We start from the raw sequence: 20,713 nt of genomic DNA, 5'->3' as shown, positions 1-20,713 counted from the left end.
CATGGTTTATAACTCCAAAATATAATATATATGCATGTGCATTTTACATATACACATGCATACATACATACATATATATTGGCTTAGTTTCATGAATAACAAAGAGTTGTTAAGACATCACTGGGAATTAAAGTGCCATTACTGGTGACATTACTGTTTTGACTGCATGTATACAGTCAGTATTACTTGTGGATGTATCTGTACACCTGGTGCCCTCAGGGACCACAAGAGGGCATTAGAGGAACCCTGGAAACTTGAACTACAATGGGTTTATGTGACATCCCCCTCCCCCCCCTCGAGTGCTGGGAACTGAACCCAGGTCCTCTGTGTGAGCACCAAGGACCCTCTATAGTTTAGCCATCTCTCCAGCCTCCGTTCTTTTCCTTCATAGGTACTGTCTTCAATTTCCTGTGATGGCCACAAATTAGAAGCAAATGTTGTTCATACATGAATGTGATTTCACTTTTAAAAGAAAATGAGATAAGTGTGTTATTGTAAACTTTATTTGTGTTAAAGATAGAAAACAATATTTTTATTCGCAACTTAATTATGCAAGTTATTGCAATTTAAACGTTTACAGTAATTATGTTAGTATATACTTAATACCTCTTTAGACATATATAAGGATTTACAAAATTTAACAATAATCAGAAAATGTTTTTCAAAAGGATTCCTTTAATTTGTAGCTAAGTATAAAGCTCATAATTGCTAATATACTTATTAAGGGCATTAGCCCAGGTCATTAAATAAAAATAAGCATATCTGTAAAAAAGTACTACATAAGAAGGTGCATGGAAGCATGCACATACACACTGTCTGAAAGGACGTCAACTATGTTAGGACACTGCCATCTCTTCAGATTCCCTTGATTAATGAATAGCAGGACTGTGATGTCCAGGTGCCACTGCAGAAAGATGTCTAAGGCAATTATAGGCTAAAGCATGTGTATGATGCACAAACATCCATTCCAAAAGTGAAGGTTTGCAACAATAGCAGGATGACACTGGAAAGGCTTGGAGTGTCTTCAGATAAGTCAGAGCTCATGTCCCTGACAGGATCTATTAGTGCAGTCTCTCAAAATGCAAACATTTCACTGCTGTACTGTTTATAGGTAGCTATATAGCGACTATACTTTATAACAGCCAAACAATTTTGGGATCCAATTACTTGTAGGACCTAGGGTAAAACAGACACATCCTAATATGGAATGTTTAGCACATCCTGGTCTTTTTCTTTTTAAATGAATCTTCCTATTTCCCCATTTTCATCATATTGCATAAGCTGAAATTTTATCAGTATGGAAAGGTTCTTTTTTTCCAAATGGAACTCCTCCTTCAGTTCCCTTCCTTCATACTGTATAGTGGGTCCACAAGTTTATTATGCACGTGCATTAAACCTTAAAGAGGAAAAAAAAACATAATCTAGTTGTAATTTTGTTAATTTTGACCTTTTACATAGGAACAGATTGAAAAGTATTTCATTCTTACATGAGTCTAAGGTCTACTGGAACTAAGAAGTACAAAGCATACATTATCAGTGTAGACATGGAACCAGGCAGAACTCTGGGAGCCCAGTGCAGACTCAGTGCTTGCCTTGAGGAGCACTGGACTAGCAGGCTGGCAAAGTGGAATATGAAGTTCAATACATTTGTCTAGAAATGTAGGTTTTGATTTTATGGCAGTGGCTCTAGTTGATGACAATAAAGGACCTAGACTGTCATGATAAGACAGATGTCTTCCAAACCACTACCCTATGCATCTTTGGGGGGAAATGCATGTGGTAATGTGGTTGTGCATGTGTACTAGTTCTAATGTCAAGTGTCTCCCCTTACCACTACACCTTACTTTTAAAGGTTTGTAACTGATTAGAGACATTAACTGGGAGTAACTGCCTGTCACCAAGTTCCAGAGATTGCTGTGTCTGACTCACAGCCCTAGGTTAGAAGGCATGAACCACCATGCTCTGCCTGTTAATGTAAATACTGGGTGATCCGTACTTGGTTCCTCATGACTGTAAAGTGGACTTTTTCAACTGAGCCATGTCCCCAGCCTCTTTACTGACTTTGGGATGCATAGCTCCAAACTTATTTGATTATAAACTTATCCATAGCATACTGAGAATGTTTACCAAAACAACACAGACATATGTTTTAAATAATCTGGGATGGAAACTTAGATTTTAAATTTAAATAGACTTTAATAATCATTAGTATATATGATTTAGAGTGGAAATTTTCTAGTGGGCATGTATGCTTGTAAATCATATATTAAAGCCTCTTTTCCAGATACATATCTTAAGTAGTACATGTGTCTTTTAGAAAAGAAAAAGGTCTTACAAGATTGCCTTTTACAGAATCAATGAACTAAGTAAAATGTTATAGTTTGGAAAGCAAAGAAATCAGTTAAAATTTCCAGGCCATTAAAAACTCATGAAATGCTGTAGGGAAGGTATTTAGTTTCTTCTTAGAAAATTGGGTATTGGTGAGAAAAGTGTTAGAAATGCATATTCCCTGTTAAGAAGGCCCAGAAAGCATCTAAAATCCACATAGAGGAGAAGATCATGTCCAGGGATCTAGCAAAGAGCTCTGGGAAGTGCTCCCATAAGAGAAAAACCCTGGGGCATCTTCAAGTCAGGGAAGGAAGAAGCATTCCATTGTGTGGAGTAACTGAAAATGAGAAGGCTGAGCTAGCTCGCCCACAGCTCTTCACCTCAGCACCTCAGCCATCCCAAGGCCAAACAGGCTGGACAGCAAAGGTAAAGGTACTTCCAAGCCACCGATTTCCATGGATTTTTTTTTGTAGAGGATCATCTAGATCAGTGGTTCTCAACCTTCCTAATGCTGCAACTCTTTAATACTCTTCATGCTGTGGTGACCCTCAAACATAAAGTTATTTTCATTGCTACTTCACAAATACAAAAGGAAAAGGAAAATCAACACACAGATGTCTAAACAACCAAACTGATTTGCTACTTATTTTATACTGTTTGAAGTGTGCCCACCCTAATATTAACTTTAGCACACTGAAATGGATTTGTCTGACATCAGAAAGCTTAGATGGATTACTGGTTGAGAGATGGAAGGATGAGGTAGAACTCCCAAATTTTATCAAAAAAAAAAAAAAAAAAAAAACCTAAAGACCCAGAAAGGACATTACTGTATTATTGAGTTATTTAATCTTGTATATTCGATATGAAACTAAAATACTTAATGAGAGAATTCAAAGAAAAATGTCAGGGAAACACTGAAATGTTTTATCTGAGAAGTTGTAGTCCTTGAAAATCCAGGCTATTTTGTTAGCAGTATGCTAGCTTCAGCAGACCACACTGAAAGATTAAAGTCCACTTATTAAGTTTTATCATCTGCTAGAATTATCTCACATATACATTAAATTCAATGCTCACCTTTAAAGTATTTCACAGTTTTAACTCTTAATTCTAAAGTAGCATCTTCATCACATACAAAAATAGTTCGGGGATGCTGCTGGAAAGCTGAAACAGTCCACATGTGATTGACTCCTTCTTCGATGGCTTTGTACAGCGCAAACGCCTTGTGTGCACCTGTGATGAGGATCATCACCTGCAGAAGCGTGAGCATCACCTGTTAGCAGTTAGTAGGGAGCTCTCTAACACAGAAGTGAGGACCAGAGTTAATGCTTTGCTACTACTGTATAAAATGCATGCCTGGGGAAGTCAAGAGATGAGCTTCCTGGTTGAAAAAAAAAAGAGCTATGTGTCTTCAATGAATGATATATAATATGGGCTAACACCCCAAATCTCTCTCGTCCAGCTAAGCAGTAATGTCCTACATTAGACAAGTGTTCTAAAACCACAGCGATATAGAGATCTGAACAATATCTAGAGGAATCTGAACTTCAGTTTCACCTAATGGGTATGATAATCTTTAATGTTCCAAACACAAGACTGCATTTAAGAATTTCAGATCTCCTGAATCACAAGGACTACTTTTGAAGCACACGAGTGAGATATTCTTGGAAATAAGAGAAACTGTTAAGTTTGTGGTTTTAAATTCCTAAGCACTGGTAAGATAATTCAAGGAACATGTGAGTGTATATCAGAAGGAACCTTACAATTTTTCAATTATCAATTCCTTCAACAACTGAAAAAATGTACCCATGTTTGCATAGTGTTGTAGTTTTCTTATATTCTTTTTAATCAGCATTACACATAAAACATAATGGGTTTTCATTATGATATTTTCATAAATATGCATATTTAAATAATTTCCTTTTTTTCTTTTCTTTTTGAGATAAGGTTTCTTTGTGTAGCCTTGGTTGTCCTAGAACTAGCTTCAATAGACCTGGCTGGACTTAAACTCACAGAGATGAGCAAGCCTCTGCTCCCAAGTTCTGGGATTGAAGACACGCTTCAATCATTTCAACTCTTTACATCCTGTCACTGCCCCACCCCTCTTGTCCCCTTCTCTAAGGAGCTAGTGAGGGCCCCATGGGTATCCCCGTCTCCCCTGGCACTTTGAAGTCCCTGCATGGCCAGGCACTTCCTCTCCCACTGAGGTCAAACAAGGCAGCCCCTTCCTTGTCCACTCTTCCATACCGATCCCCTCCTCTCCCCCTAACAGTCTTCCTTCCTTCAATCCTGATCATTTGAGAACATGTACTCCTTATCTTTCTGAGTTTAGATTAGTTTACTTAATTTTCTCATTACAATTAAAAATTGAAATGGTTATGGCTCTAAATATTTCAAATAAAAATTTTATCTTCATGTATACATGTATTATGGTTCAGTATTCTATAGTATAGGAGATGAAACATGAATGGATAAGTATCTTTATAAAATCATAATTCAAATTAATTTTCATTGGGAAACTGAACCTTAACTAACGTTCAATGAATCACCTTGAAACCATTTGCCTTCTTAAAGCAAAAATTAATTTCTTGATACAAGGCAAGCAAAAAATGATTTCTAGATTAATTCTCCTTGTTGAACATTATTACCCAGTGTTGGCGTAAGAATGAGATTTGTTACAGAAACAACCAAAATGAAATGTCCCACATGCACAAAAATGCACACTGTTGTCTGGTTCAGGTCTTCTCCAATGATTCACTTGGAGCTCTGGTGCAGGAATGAAAGTCCCTTAGGTCATTAGCATACTGAAATCTCATAGGAAAGCCTTAGAAAGCAGCTGAATTTAATGCTCCTTTTAAAACATATTGAATGACCTTTTACTTGTGTGTGTGTGTGTGTGTGTGTGTGTGTGTGTGTGTGTGTGTCTGTGTCCATCAGCTCTCTCCTCCCAGCATGTGGGCCTCAGGGACTGAACTATGGGAAACCAAGATAGTCTTCCTAATTGTAGCCAAAAGCACTTTATATTAATCAATCCCATGTGCTCCAAAACTATATAGGTGGGACATTATCTCTATACCCCTTCCCACCCGCCCTTTCACAAGACTATTCAAATGGCAACAGAACCACATGATTACTGTGGTGGTTTTTATATGCTTGGCCCAGGGAGTGGTAACATCAGGAGGTGTGGCCTTGTTGGAAGAAGTATGTCACTGTGGTGAGGGGCTTTGAGACCTCCTAGCTGTGTGGGAGCCCGTCTTCTCCTGTTTGCCTTCTGAAGAAAATGTAGAACTCTCAGTTCCTCCAGCATCATGACTGCCTGGATGCAGCCATGCTACCTGCCATGAGGATAATGGACTGAACCACAGAACCAGCAAGCCAGCCCTAAGTCAATGTCCATTTTAAGAGTTGCCTTGGTCATGGTGTCTGTTCACAGCATTCAAACCTTATGTAAGAGAGTATAATTGTAGGAGCTCAAACTGTGAAATATGAATAGGCAGATGAAGTAGCAGCTGAACAGAAGGCTCCTGGTTCCTGGTCTATAACTGAGCACTTATATTTACTTGATTCTTAACAATGAAAATGGCAAAAGTTAATGACTAAAAATTAAGCATTTTTATTGAAAACTAAATGACTCTAAAATATTAAGCACCATAATTACTCAACTTCAAAGAAAAAAATCAAAAACCATTTCTTACCTCCCTAGCATCCATCACTGTCCCCACACCAACAGTTAGAGCCATGGTTGGCACTTTTGATAAATCTCCATCAAAATATTTAGCATTTGCCAAAATGGTGTCCATTGCTAGAGTCTTTAATCTTGTTCTTGATACTAAACTGGATCCTGGCTCATTGAAAGCAATATGACCATCTGGACCTATTCCTTTCAAAAAACAGATATGCACACTCATATAAACATGAAATAAACAAGGTTTCAAACATATATCATATTTTCTCAGATTTTGACATAGTTTTAAAGGCAAAGAAATAACCATAAACATACTTACCTTATTTTAGAACTGAATTTAAAATATTGGATTAAAATGTGTGTGACTGTATTTCATTTAGTATTTTCATATGTGCTGAATACACAGCATGGAATGACATGTATGTAGTCCTAGCAAAAGCAGGGAACCATCATGTTTATATAGCACTACAGGCATAGAAAGCATTTTCACAACAGATAGGATATAGTAATTTTTGTGGCCACTTCCCTCATGGTCACCATTTTGGGAACACAAAAAGAAACTGATGTGAAAGGCCACAGCTGTCGCTGATGTTCAGGACCACAGTTTAGTAAACACAGAGATACACTCAAATCGTAGCCTTCTGACTACTGACTCGGGGTTTTTATATCCCCACTGTGCTTTGCTTCAGTTCAGTTTAAGTTAGGCAATTAACTATGGTTCCCTTCTAGTTTTGTTTCCTCATAAAATAATAAAGAATTGATAAGACAATATCTAACATACCAGTTTTATATTTCATGCTTTCTGATTTTTCACTACAATCTAATACACACACACACACACACACACACACACATTTAAAATAAAAATCAAAGAAATAAAATGCACAAAATTACAGTTGGCTTTACTGGGATCCATGCAAGGAGTTTTCTGCTACACTTCATTTTCTTAATCATACAAGAAGGGAATGCTGGGTATTAATGTTAAACTCATTTCATGACATACAGGCATCAACCACAGTGACCTGTACAAACCTACTACATTCTATGATGGCTTCTAAAATATAGAAAAGAACATGGTAGTCCTTATTTGAAGACAATTAAAGGTAATTCCCTTCATAAAATCAAGGACCTTTAAAAACCAAAATTTACACACAGTTATCCTAGTTGCCAGACTAGAGCAACTTCCATAAAAAACTAAAACCACCAATTCTCTAAGCAATGAAAATATCTTTTCCATTTATACTCCACATGTTTGCTTTAAGAATACAACAGGTATATTTCACTGATACTTCCTATATACCTAAGTTTCCCAAGCCATAATAAAATATAGCAAGCTATAATCTAGTTTTGAAGGATTAAGAACAATACAGTATGAAGCAAATGTTCTAAAACACAACAACCTAGCAGGGATTCATGTGGGGATGTACATTTTTAGTAAGGACTTACGTATGGTTAATAGTCAAGGCTTGTTACAACTCCTAAGTACACACCGCTTTCTAGAATGTAGTAATTACACTTAAAAGTGTTTTCCAATGTATTATTTTACTCTTGGGTATACAAATGCACTATATGTATATTGTCTTTATATGCACACAGTAGAAAGGTTAGATCTAGAAATATAAAAACTTCAGAAAACAAACCAGAGGTCCCCTAACAGCCTTATTAATGTTTTCAGTGGTGACCTGGGCCACAGAGAGCAAGTAGCTGACCTGAGATTCTGGTCAATGGCACTGTTGGAGGAGCTCCACCACACGTGCTTTCTGCCACAACTGGCACAGAGGCTGTGATTCCTGATAATGCTTTGTGTTCTGCTAACTCTATGGTTTTCACATCTACATTAGGGTCTCAGCCTCATCTCAAGAGCTCGCTGGTGAGCTCATGTTATGTGTCTTTCCTTTGCTCCTATAGTTCTTAAGGGTAGACTGTAAACTTCCTTTGAGGAAGGCTTTTGTGTATCTCTACCTATCAGAAGAAGAGGTTGCATAAAGAGGCATTTAATAAACCAGAGCTGAATGAATTAATGCATGCTACTTCTCTTTGGTTGGCTCGGCACTTTCTTCACGCTACACATCTTCTGCTCCACTCCTCACTACAGGATGCAGGTTCAGTGGGTGATGTCTCTATCATACTGAGTGCGAGTGGCAAGAGAAAAGGACTCGAAGCTGAAGCAAGGAAAATCTCTCTAGAGCTGATCTTTATATGATGAACAGAAACAAAGGAAACACAAACAGGGAGATAATGACAACTGCTGGTTAAGGCGCATTGCTTCTGAGAGCGGAGGCTCTTTGGTTCTTTCCAAACAATCAGTGCTTGATTCCTTCCCTAGGTTTGGTGAACTATACCAGAATCATTTCAATGAATATACTACTAGTCCACCCCTATAGTTAGCCCATTATTGCCAAAGGCTTCAACAATTAAAAAAAAAAAAAAAAACATGAAAATTTCCTCCCCAGTCTTTAAATTTTATATAACTAAACTATCAAAATTTAAGTTATTACATTCATGTTGCTTTATCTATACCTTATTACTGGGCCCTCCTTAGACAGGATATACTTTACCTTTCTTAACATTTCTGCCATCAGAGGAAGAATGAAAGCTCTCGGAGTATTTGCTTCCCCTTTCTCTTTTCTACCAAGGGAAAGGAACCCACATTCTAATACCCTGCGTGAGCGAGCAGCATCAGATTTATATTCTTAGAGGTTTCTAGTCCTAGGCCAATTCACAGTAGAGGGAAACCCAATACTGGCTTCAAGCCCAACCTACAGTCTCTAGCCCAACTTTACCTTTAATAAAGCTGATATTTTGATCCCATTTGGCACAGTTCTTAGTGTTTTTATTAACCAAACCCTGGAACAAAAGAAGGGTAAGTGGTAAGACCCAGATACCAAGCCTCATCTTAAAAATTCCAAAGACAATAACCTACATTAAGAAATGCAGAGAGTCAAATGAGATTCTGTCATGTGCAACAACCATTACCCCAAAGAGGAAGGCAGGCATGAGCTAACACTCCTCTCCATGCACAGAAACCCTATTTTCTAGATAGTACAAATAAAGGGTCAGGCCCTGGATCATCAGCCTCCAATGATGCTGCTAATAAAAAAGGTAAAGAATTTTCTTTAAAACGTTTTCTGTTTGGGGGGTAGTACAGAAATAACTATTGGAGGCTTAAGGCAAAGGTGGTTTAAAAACAAAGCATCAGTGAGAAGCATAACTATTGTTACATTTACTTGGAATGGAGACGTGCTGTTTGAGGAATCAGACCAAAATCATATGTAGAAAAACAAAAGGAGGAAAGAAAGACATGTCTTAAAGCAATGGGAAATGATGACTTTCTACCAGAAAGACTGGATAAGAGAGTTGAAGCCTCAGAAAACCTACTAGAGTCTAAACATGACAAGAACATGAGAGTCTTGACCAGCCTTTCTTTTGCCCACTAAGTTAATTTTCCTTGCACTGAATCTGAGGGATTTGTTGCATGAACCCTTCTGTAAAGTCAGCAGATTAACAGAGAAAATATATGTCTATAAATGAAAACATTTTTCAAACAGACATTTTAGTCATTAATCTCTAATATCTAGTATGCGTTTTCACTATAACAGTAAATTGGTGAAAACAGTTCTTAGAAAAATAAAACTAACATAACCTGTTTAGGAATAGTACAATTTAGTAAAAGTCTGTTTATACATTTCCAAACATCTAGTGTCTGAGCCTTAATACTGGCAGATAAAATGGTAATTATTTCAAAATGGAAGCATATTTACAAAGATTGATTATGAAAGTGCTCTATAGGATTACTAAAGTGATATTATCAAGAGTTAATTAAAATGAATGACATTCTGTTTAAAATAAAAATAGTAAACAAATATTCTTGCTCAGACAAATAACAATTCTATCTATACAAGAAAATGGATAGTACTGGCTCTCTACACATAAATAAGAATTCCCTCAGAGAAGAGTTCAGTCACACTTAGTCATTCATAAAAATAAAATAAAATAAAATAAAATAAAATAAAATAAAATAAAAATTATTCGGTAAGAACCACTGGGAATTCGGTGAACTAATGGACAATGACAGTCTCTACAGCTCATGGAAGACAACACTAAGAGGCCATGGGTCAGCTGTATGCCAAGCACCACTCTAAGGCATTTTAACAAAATTATAAAACATTTATTTTTCAATGTTGAGAAAGTGAGAATTAATCCTGTCTTACATATGATCTAGTTATACTGAACTTCAGTAAACCGAACAGGCATATGCAAAGACTGAAGATACAAATATAAGTCTTACTGTAAAAGCCACCAGCATCCAACCACCTCAATTGTACTCAGCCACTTCAACCATGGGTCCACCTCGCTATAACCCTAGTGCGTACAGTTCTGGGAAATTGCCTCACAAATTAGATACAGAAATATAAAGGTAGTTTAGAGCAGTAGTATCTTTGCTGAATGCCAAAGACTGATAAAAATGGTTTGGGCTTTAATGTACTTGATTTATACTTTCCTGATGGCAACAACTTTCTCAAGATGTTTCACACTGGTAATAGCGAGCCATGCTATTACAAAGGGACAGACTCCTCTTTTTGGTACATTATATACACACACACATACACATAAATATATAATTTTAATTTGTAAGTGGAATTTGGTCAACCAAACCTTCATTATCTTTGGATTTTATTAAGGCACTCACAGAAATGAACTAGCCTAAAAGCTAGTGATAAAAAAAAAAAATCTTACATCACTCATAACTGAGTTGAATGATTTTAGCATAACTTGAGTTACCTGATAAAAATCCACCCATTTCTCATATATATTCAGCTCTGTTAAGTAGCCTCTGCTAGAGAAAAATAATCAAGCACTAAGGACAATGACCAGGCAGAGTATTTTCAGGATGTGTAAACTCTCAACCTTAAGAGGTAATCAGAATAGTTTAATAAGTATGGGGACCTATTGCTCAAGGCCTAATGCAAACAATATGTCAGCTGTTACAATATTAACTTTATTTTTACCTTATGTGTACTTTTTAAATGAAAATAAAGTAAAATTGGAATCCCTCTATTTCTGTTAGTTAGTCACTAACATGTGTCCTTTGCATTATGCAACGGTGACAACTTTGTTCTTTTTTCCTCTTAAAACACTCTTCAAATATTAGCAGACAAATGGTTGATGTCAATGTCTTCTTACATACCTCCGACAAAAAGATCTATGCCTCCGGCTTCTTTTATTTTCTCCTCAAATGCATCACACTCTGCCTGCAAATCTGCAGCATTCCCATCGAGGATGTGAGCATTGTTAGGATCTATATCGATATGCTTAAAGAAGTTATTCCACATATACGAATGGTAGCTTTCAGGATGATTTCTTGGCAGTCCTAAATATGGAGTTAATAATAAAAAAAAACTTTTATATGGTACATTACATTTTAAAAGGCTTAACACGGTTCAGATATACACGTGTCACTTTAAAATTTCCACACTGACAATTTGTAAACACAGATGAAGATACTGTTCTCATTTCCATTTCATGAATGAGCACATGAAGCGTACAACTTCCCCCAAAGCATACAGCTGATGTAGGGTTTGCAACGCAAACCCTGGGAGTCAGGTTCACCCACTTAGTCATGACATACTTCTAAAAACATGTGTAAAAAGATTGTCACCCTTTGAATAGCTTTTTTCTTTTTTTTTTCTTTTGAGGTTACAATTACATCATTTCCCCTTCCCCTTTCCTCCCTCCAGAAGCTTCCATGTACCCTGCCTTCTGCCTCACTCTTTTAAATTCATAGCCACATGTTTAATTGTTGCTACGTGTGTGTGTGTGTGTGTACACATTTATATGTTCCTAAATTTACAATGACAACATGCTTTGTCCATGCTTTGTAATGCTACTTGTATGTACATGTTTTCAGTCTTCAGGGCGGACCATTGGATCTGGTACTGAGTAAGTACTTGGTGCCATCTTCCCTCAGGAAGGCTGTTTGTTCTCCCTTTCAGTGTTCTTCAGTTCCCGTAGTTGTATGTGCAGTGTTGAGGCTCTTGTGATATCACTTATTAATGACATCTTTTTTAAAGCCATATTTAGGCAGTCATGGGTGAGACTTCATGAGTGGAAGCCATATCCACAATGTATATATTTTTAAAGAACTAACCGCTGACCACATTCCTCTTGTATGCAAGGTATGTTGAATCATAGCAGTTATTTGGCTGTAAATTATGCAGACATTGAAAATGTATTCTGATATTTATGATTTAACAAAGGATTTCTAAACAATACCACAGATCCTTCCAGTTAAGCAAGTTTAACAGATTACACAGGTTTTGTGGGTGGCAACACAAACAACACTTAATTTGAAAAATAAAAGGTTATATGAACTACCTTTACATATGTATCACTTAGTTCTTTCTAATCTTAAATAACCCTCAAGGACAGGAGCGAAGCAGCAATAGGGGAGGACAAGGAGAAAGAAAAGAGGAAAAAAGAAGAGGAGAGAGAATGGCTATGAATGACTTGTGAAGGGAGGAAGGGAGAGGTGTGCAAAGTCACATCACAGGTAAGCGGCAAAATGAAGGCATATTCCAGGGCGTGTAGCCCATTACACTGTGCTACGATCAATTTCACACACAGGACAGTACACAAAGGGTCTCGAAATTTTAACTATACATGTAATATATAATATATTCAAATATATCTTACCAACATATTCATCCATGTTAAAAGTCTTCACATACTTAAATGAGAGGTGCCCACTCTTGTGGTACTCTATTAATTTTTTATAACATCCTAAAGGCGTGCTCCCTAAAAAGATAAAATGACCATTTTTTGAAATAACTTGAAAATCTCTTTAAATACATTTAATTAATTTTTTATAAGAAACGTACATTATTTCAAAATAGGCAAACAACTTAAGTACAGACAATGTTCATGACAAACTTAGGTAGTTTCTTTCCATGATTCCTTGAAATTCCATGAAACCATAACTTGTTAGTAAAGCTGGAAGCCCATCAGCATAAATGGACGTTGAAAAGCTATTCTGAACTGTTCTCGGTATTTGGAATTGTTTTTTTTTTTTCAAATTATAAAACTAAAATCTTCTAGACTAAACACTTGAGGGAAAAAATTAAGCTGTATGGAGAGTGATCCTAGGTAGGACAAGAGGGAATTTCTGCAGCTCGCACTTCTGGTTTTTGTTTCTCATTTATCTCTGACAAGTTTCCCTTAAAAGCCTTAAGTGAGAAAGAAAAGTGTCTACCTTTAAAGCAGAGAGGCCTCTGGGAGAGCCTCAGAGGAGATATGTTGCACCTTATGCAATCATTATTTTACATGTTCTACAACATTATGTGATTAATTTAGCAAGCAGAGTTTTGTTTTTATTTCTTCATGATGTGACAGCATAAAGATAAGTTCATCAGCTTATGGAGGGCCTCCTCCCTTGGTTTATTAGATTTGTTTTGTGGTTTCATTATAACCACAAGAAAAAAAGGTGCCTACCTTTCCTAGCATGTGACCTGACCTTTTCAGTCCTGGATGGAATGGATTTCAGGTCCACTCAGTATCACAATATAAAAACACCACAGAAATAAATATTTTCTGGAGCAGTAGTTAGACTTCAGCAGTTTTTAGCCATCTGCTAGATGAAAAAACAGTCTCTGGCCAAATAACACAGGGGTGAGGGTTTTAGAAGCAGACTGCCCCCCCTCACTTAAGTAGACAGAATAACAAGTGGCTATAAATAATAAATACCTCATAGCTGCAGGAAAGAGATGATGAATGGATTTCAAGACAAAGCCTATGTTACCTTACAAGTTACTCATAAGTTATGGATAAACAGGTGGATAAAATGCTTCTCTTTTTTATTTCTAGAAGCACAGGAATCTTCCACTGTTAGAAAACCAGGAGTCACTCCATTTAAGGTCATGTGAATTTTGTTCCAGTGTGGAGTGGACACAATGGTAGTCATAAAGAACACATTCGCTTTGTGACATTTAATCAGTGTAGCTAAAGAAAATAAAGAAAGGGATGATAAAAGTGAACCTGTTGCAGAAATGTCATTTTATTATTTGTATTGTGATGGTCACTTCTCAGCTACACAAGCAATGCTTAACATGTGTGTGTGGGGGGGGGGGGATCATCCTCATGGACCCAGGGTGCAGGGAGGAGGTATGGGATGTGGAATAGTTGGAGGGTGGGCCAGGAGGGGAATAAAATCTGGAGTGTAAATAAACAAATAAATAAAAGAGAAAATAAAAAGACAGGTACTTTCTGTGATTTGAAGATTGTTAAGACTTTTTCTGTTGAGAAGAACCCACAAAACAGATATAAAGTAAAAAACAGTGATGTAAAGAAAGAAAACAGAGAATTCTATGGTATGGAAATGAAGCAAAAAGATTGCAATCTTATTGCCAAAAGAATGATGTAAGAAATCATTTCCATTGAGTCATGAACGGCTGCGATCCTGACAACCATAAAGTGATCTGTAAGACAGAGGAAGGATGGAGAAAAGGGCTCAAGAACAAAATCTGTATGTCCAGCCTGTGGCTGCATGCTATGTGGGTGTTTCCACACATTCCCTTATGTAAATCTCAAATCCTGGAAGACTGGCAGGTTTATAGTTCTTATTGGAAATATAAGAACCAGATTGAAAAAAATGAATGAATTTGCTAAATACCAAATGGCAATGAAGCCAGGGATGCAAAACTGGGTATGTTAGCTCCAAAACATGTGCAGATATAACAGGGCAACCACGTGGGGAAACAAAAGTAAGCCAGAGTTCAGGCCTAACCTCTGAACCGCAAGCAGCCCAATGCAGGGCAGAGGTGTGCTGAGGGTAAGGCTCCCAGGCAGGTCACAAGATGCAGATGAAAAAGAAAGTCACTTAAAACTAACTACACACATGACCCAGAAATCATGCTTGGCAGGAGACTGACTAATTTAAGTACAGGATGTTGTTGGTTTTTTTTAACCTCAAACTGCATGCTCCAGTTTCGGAAGCAGAAGGAACAATCAACAAAGACCACGGTATAAAATGCCATCAAGGGTTTCTCAGCTCGCCCTTGGCAGGTGTACCACTTGTAAATGTAAATACCTAGGAAACGTGTTGTCTAGTACTCACTGCTAGCATGCAGTGTATCTTGAAGTCTCTCTGTCCCCAGCTTACACTATTACGTCTGTGTCCTAACTGAGACAAAATGATTAACATAGGCAGACCAGGAATAAGCCACTCATAGTGTATAAATGGATGCAGAGGTTTGTTGAGTCAAGGCCTTTCAGTATGCCTAGGTAACAGTGATATCCTTTTGTCTTTCTCACCAGGACCTTCTGTCCTAGACAAAAAGTAAGAAAACAAAATAGGCAACGAAATCATCCAGAAAAACATCATTCTTAAAAATCACCTGAGTCAAACGAATCACAGTGATAGGTTTTATATATTTAGAATATCTGTGGGGAGGATCAGGAGAAAATAGTCTATTTAAATAAAACACTCTTGGGGAGCTTAAAGCTACATAGCATCTACTGCATACAAAAGATCTGCACACACACTGCTTTAACTGAGCTTCAAGACAGTTTTGAAGCTGTAGTAATCATGACTCTTTTATCTTCTGTGCATGTACGGAATCCAAAGCTCAAGGTACATGCAATGAATTCACTGCAGCCATGAAAATTCAGTTCTGAGCCTAGGTCTCTCAAAATCTATCAATATGAAAGGACCCAGTGGTCAAGTGATCCACCTGATCATTTAAAAAAAAAAGCAACTCTGAGCAGAAAAGTAAAACCCAACACATGCGATTGGTATATCAGTTTATTTCTGTGATAAAGCAACAAGAGCTTTCACAATTTTCACCTGAAATATTTCTATAATAGAAGGCTAAAGATTAAAAGCCTAAGAGCTCATAATAAAGGTAGCGTGGAGTCAAAAAGTAGCAGTGCACAATTTAGTCATCACCTGTTAGTAATGAAAAGAGCTAAGCTGTAAGAAAACAGATGCCTAATGAAAGCAGTGTCCTAGAAACTCAAGAGCACTAGAAAAAGTACAGACATATCACGATCATCATTTAAGTCAGGATACTCCTTGAAACTGCAATTTTTGGAATAGTAAGTAAAATATAATTTTAACAAATAGAATCCATATGTAGATAGTGTAATAGACCACATATACTTCTGGTTTTATATAGCAATATGTTCAGAGCTAAGTAGTTTACAAAGAAGAGCCCTATTCCCTCCACAAGTGTACATAATATAAGTATATAAAAATAAAAAGTATGGTTTATACCTGTTGGTAAGCCTAGTGAAAAATACCTGTCCTGTCCGGGTTTGAATTTTATGATACGATTGCAGATGTACTTGGCTGCCCATTCGCTGGCCAAGTCATAGTTATCAAGAATTACAAGCCTCATTATTGGTGATGCACAGCTCTTAGTCCAAGTGGTTGAAACCTGTGAAAATTCCATCATAGAGAACTTCAGACATTTCTCAGACATCCAGTGTATAACATGTTGATTTTTAAAAAGAGCAATACTTAAGGAGGGCACGCACACATATAAAAATACAATCCATACTTATGAAACAGTAACAGCATTCTGTCTTGTCAAATTGGCACTGAGCCTTTGGCACTGGGTTAGGTCATTTAGATGCACGCATTAATCCACATGACAATCTTGTGAAGTAAACTCTGGTTTCAGAGAACAGGGACTCACATGGTTTGTCTGTGGTCATAACAATTCAAATTCAAATGAAGCCATCACACTATACTATATACAAGTATAATATATTCTCTTACCAAATCAGCCATCCCTGAACAACAACAAAAAAAAAAAAAAAAAAAAAAGCATTTTTTTAAACTACAAGACAAGTACTGTAAGGATTTAGTGCCTTTGAATTATTTACCAAAACCCAGAATTGTTGCTAAAAACACCTTAATTAAATTTCTGTTCTGTTAAATGTTTAAATTCCACCAGAAATAATTTTCATTATCTTTCTTTACATACCATTGAGATATGTGCACACACATAAACACACACACACACACACACACACACACACACACGATTCAGAGAAAAGATTTTAATGAGATCATACTTGATTTGAAAGTGCTAGTGCCTGAAAGAAAAATTCTTCACAAAAATGCAAATTTAGTATCAAAGTGCTTACTCTTTTAAGTTTAAAAAAATATATTACTAAAACTCTTATATGTCCTATATGCAATAACCACAAGTCTCAGATCGAAATTTCTATTTTCATATTTAAATATGTCAGTCACCAACACTGACCCTTCAATGACATGGAAGCTTCAGCATTCCTGTTCAGTAACAAGGCACTTCACACAGAATACTAAATCAAATTGTTTAAGGTAACAGGAACAGAACGTCTAATAAGCAAATACATGGAAAAGAAATGATATTCTTACAAACAGGACTTAGAATTCTAAAACAACAAAAATGTATGATCACTACAATCTAGAATTCTAGGACAATAATAAGAGATGAACAGTGTTTATAGAAAAGAAGTCATAGAGTTTTTAAAACTCAACTTCACAAAGGAACTCTGTTTCCATTTACATCTATCAATAATCTAATAGAAAAGAAACTGGGGAAGACCCTTGAGGACATGGGCACAGGGGGAAAGTTCCTGAACAGAACACCAATAGCTTATGCTCTAAGATCAAGAATTGACAAATGGGACCTCATAAAATTACAAAGTTTCTGTAAGGCAAAGGACACCATCAAAAGGACAAAACGGCAACCAACAAATTGGGAAAAGATCTTCACCAACCCTAAATCCGACAGAGGGCTAATATCTAATATATACAAAGAACTCAAGAAGTTAGACCCCAGGGAGCCAAATAACTCCATTAAAAAGTGGGGTACGGAGCTAAACAAAGAATTTTCACATGAAGAACTTCAGATGGCTGAGAAGCACCTTAAGAAACGTTCAACATCATTAGTCATTAGGGAAATGAAAATCAAAACAACCCTGAGATTTCACCTCACACCAGTCAGAATGGCTAAGGTTAAAAACTCAGGAGACAGCAGTGTGTTGGCAAGGATGTGGAGAAAGAGGAACACTCCTCCACTGCTGGTGGGATTGCAAGATGGTACAACCACTTTGGAAAGCAGTCTGGCAGTTCTTCCGAAATCTGGGCATGATACTTCCGGAGGACCCTGCTATACCACTCCTGGGCATATACCCACAGGATTCCCCAGCATGCAATAAGGACACATGCTCCACTATGTTCATAGCAGCCCTGTTTGTAATAGCCAGAAGCTGGAAAGAACCCAGGTGTCCCTCAACAGAGGAGTGGATACAAAAATGCGGTATATATAAACAATGGAGTACTATTCAGCCATCAGAAACAATGAATTCATGAAATTATTAGACAAATGGATGGAGCTGGAGAACATCATACTAAGTGAGGCAACCCAGTCTCAAAAGATCAATCATGGTATGCACTCACTGATAAGTAGATATTAGCCTAGAAATGTGGAATACACAAAACATAATCCACATATTAAATGATGTCCAAGAGGAAGGGAGGAGTGGCCCCTGGTTCTGAAAAGACTCAGTGCAGCAGTATAGGGGAATACCAGAACAGGGAAGTGGGAAGGGGTAGATGGGGGAGTAGGGGGAGGGAAGAGGGCTTATGGGACTTTCGGGGAATGGGGAGCCAGAAAAGGGGAAATCATTTGAAATGTAAATAAAAAATATATTGAATTTAAAAAATTAAAAATTAAATTAAAAAAATCTAACATCGAAAATAACTCCAGAGTTACACCCAAAACTCCCAAACAACGGCTGGCTCTCACAGATGCGTACTTCTAATATGATTATTCAGCAAAGAACCAGAAGAAAAAGGAACTGTATAGACCCGCAATAGAACTTCCCAGTGCTCTGGAATATCTCAGTTTTTCACACGTGCCAGAGCTTACTCCAAGTTAAACACTATGCAAAGGTCCTCAAATTTGATGAGTCGGACCCTGTTGCTTTAGAGTATCCGACTAACATAATACTTTCTGAATTTGTCATTATCCCCCACTTTCGAGGTATTAACTGTAACTCACACACTGCAGAAGCTACAAAGCTGTTATATTTTGGAGGGAGCTGGACTTAAACCACGTTTCAAATGTTTGATCCACATGGAATCACTAATAATACCTGTAAAAAGACTCTGGGCCCCTCTCCTTAGCTCCTACAGATATCAAAAGGAGTTCGAGAGCCTGTTAGGTATCACAGCAGATTCTTGCACTTGAGCTAAAATGAGACAAGTTTCAAGAAAGCAACCAAAGCTCAGGCAAGTTGTTTGGTTTTTACTATTAAGAGAGCTGAGTTCACCTCTAAAATGTCTTAGTGATTCCCCCTCACTCAGTATAAATTCTCTATATTTATTCAGATGTTTAATACGCTCCTTTTCCATGTTTTGCAGCCATCAGAAACAGAAACTGTCGATGCTTCCTGACTTTGGCATTGTGACCAGTTAAGCATTATAAAAAAAAAACCGCCAATTTGTCATTAAGGGCTTACTGCAGGTGCTGATTCATTTGGGCAGGGCACTCCAGGGAAACTGGCTGAACCCAAGTCCCTGAACTCTCTCTAAGGGTTGATAACTTCTACACACGGAACTTTCACAGCTTTGGGCAATCCATACACAGGGTGTGCTGAGCCTCTGCAAAGCTGAGCTTCGAAAGCACCCTCCCCTGATCTGATATGCGATGCCCCAGCGCTGAAGATGTCCAGGCTGCCTGCGCAGGGCGGACTTCTCTACCCGAAGCAGCCCGCGGCAGCGAGAGGACAGGGAACCAACAGGCGCTGTAAACCTCCGGTGCCCCGAATGAGGTCGATTGCACACCCGGCTCAGGGGCGCTAAGCAGGGGCGCCCAAGCCGTGCCCGGCCCGGGAATCTGCGACAACGAGCCGCATCCAAGCCCCGCATCGGAGCTGTGTCCCCCTAAACTCACCGGTGGACCTACTGCCTCATCCAACGACCGATCGGCAGGAGCTAACACACCCAGCAACCCGCCAGCGACTCCAGCCGGTGAGGATTGAGGAAGCCTGAGAACCCGGATGCAAACACAAACACAGGAAGGGACTCCGGAGGACGCTGCGCATGCGTACTGCAAAGGTGGAACAGCGGGGAGTGGAGCACTTTAGTCTCCTAGGTTGAGCCGGGGATCTGCAGTCCTTGGGTCATTCACCCGTCACTACTTTTTCCAGAAGTTGAATTGTGGTAAATTCCTTGTAGGATTGTAATACCCACGAATGATAATATGAACTACTCCATCAATTTGCTCCAGTTATTTAATATTTACTTTTCTCAATATCATAAACTAGCTCTCAAAGGGAATAATAAAGGGTTTATTCTGGAGTCAGGCAGGGATGGCTACGGCTAGGGAACTAGATTCCAGTAAGCCCAAATACTGTCTTCCAAAGGGCCAACAGTTTTATGGAGTATTTTTAATAACAGAACAAAAGGAAAATCATAACTCAATATGCTTTCAAATACATTGAAGCATCAGATAGAAAGTTCCAACAAAATGAGAAATATCTGTTATATATTTCAGATGTTGCCTGGTGATGGTTTTGGAATCTAAGTTTCTGTCCATTTTTTCTAAGAATATTTCCCTACTAGTTTCCATATGCAAGGTAGGCAATAAGTGGTCATATAAAGTGTTGAGTCACCCCAACATAATTTGCTTCTGGATCTGCACCATTTCA

At 37.8% G+C, this 20,713-nt stretch overlaps 1 protein-coding gene across 2 annotated transcripts; it reads right to left on the bottom strand.

Moving 5' to 3' along the window:
• Positions 1-487: 487 nt before the first annotated feature.
• Positions 488-20,071, bottom strand: Gnpda2 (glucosamine-6-phosphate deaminase 2). Of its 2 annotated transcripts, none has more exons than XM_052198401.1 (7): positions 19,957-20,071; positions 16,278-16,440; positions 12,704-12,805; positions 11,199-11,381; positions 6,021-6,199; positions 3,403-3,577; positions 488-1,396 (listed from the first exon to the last, which is right to left on the bottom strand). In XM_052198401.1, exons 2-7 carry the CDS (start codon positions 16,399-16,401, stop codon positions 1,335-1,337), a joined length of 825 nt encoding a protein of 274 aa, XP_052054361.1. In that variant the 5' UTR covers positions 16,402-16,440; positions 19,957-20,071; the 3' UTR covers positions 488-1,334. The 2 variants fall into 2 exon arrangements, with proteins under 2 accessions (XP_052054361.1, XP_052054360.1); XM_052198400.1 differs by having other exon boundaries at positions 6,021-6,205; positions 19,957-20,070.
• Positions 20,072-20,713: the final 642 nt, after the last annotated feature.

The sequence above is a fragment of the Apodemus sylvaticus genome, chromosome 11, assembly GCF_947179515.1.
Source record: "Apodemus sylvaticus chromosome 11, mApoSyl1.1, whole genome shotgun sequence".
Classification (NCBI taxonomy): domain Eukaryota; kingdom Metazoa; phylum Chordata; class Mammalia; order Rodentia; family Muridae; genus Apodemus; species Apodemus sylvaticus.
This window is presented reverse-complemented; position numbering and strand designations above follow the sequence as displayed.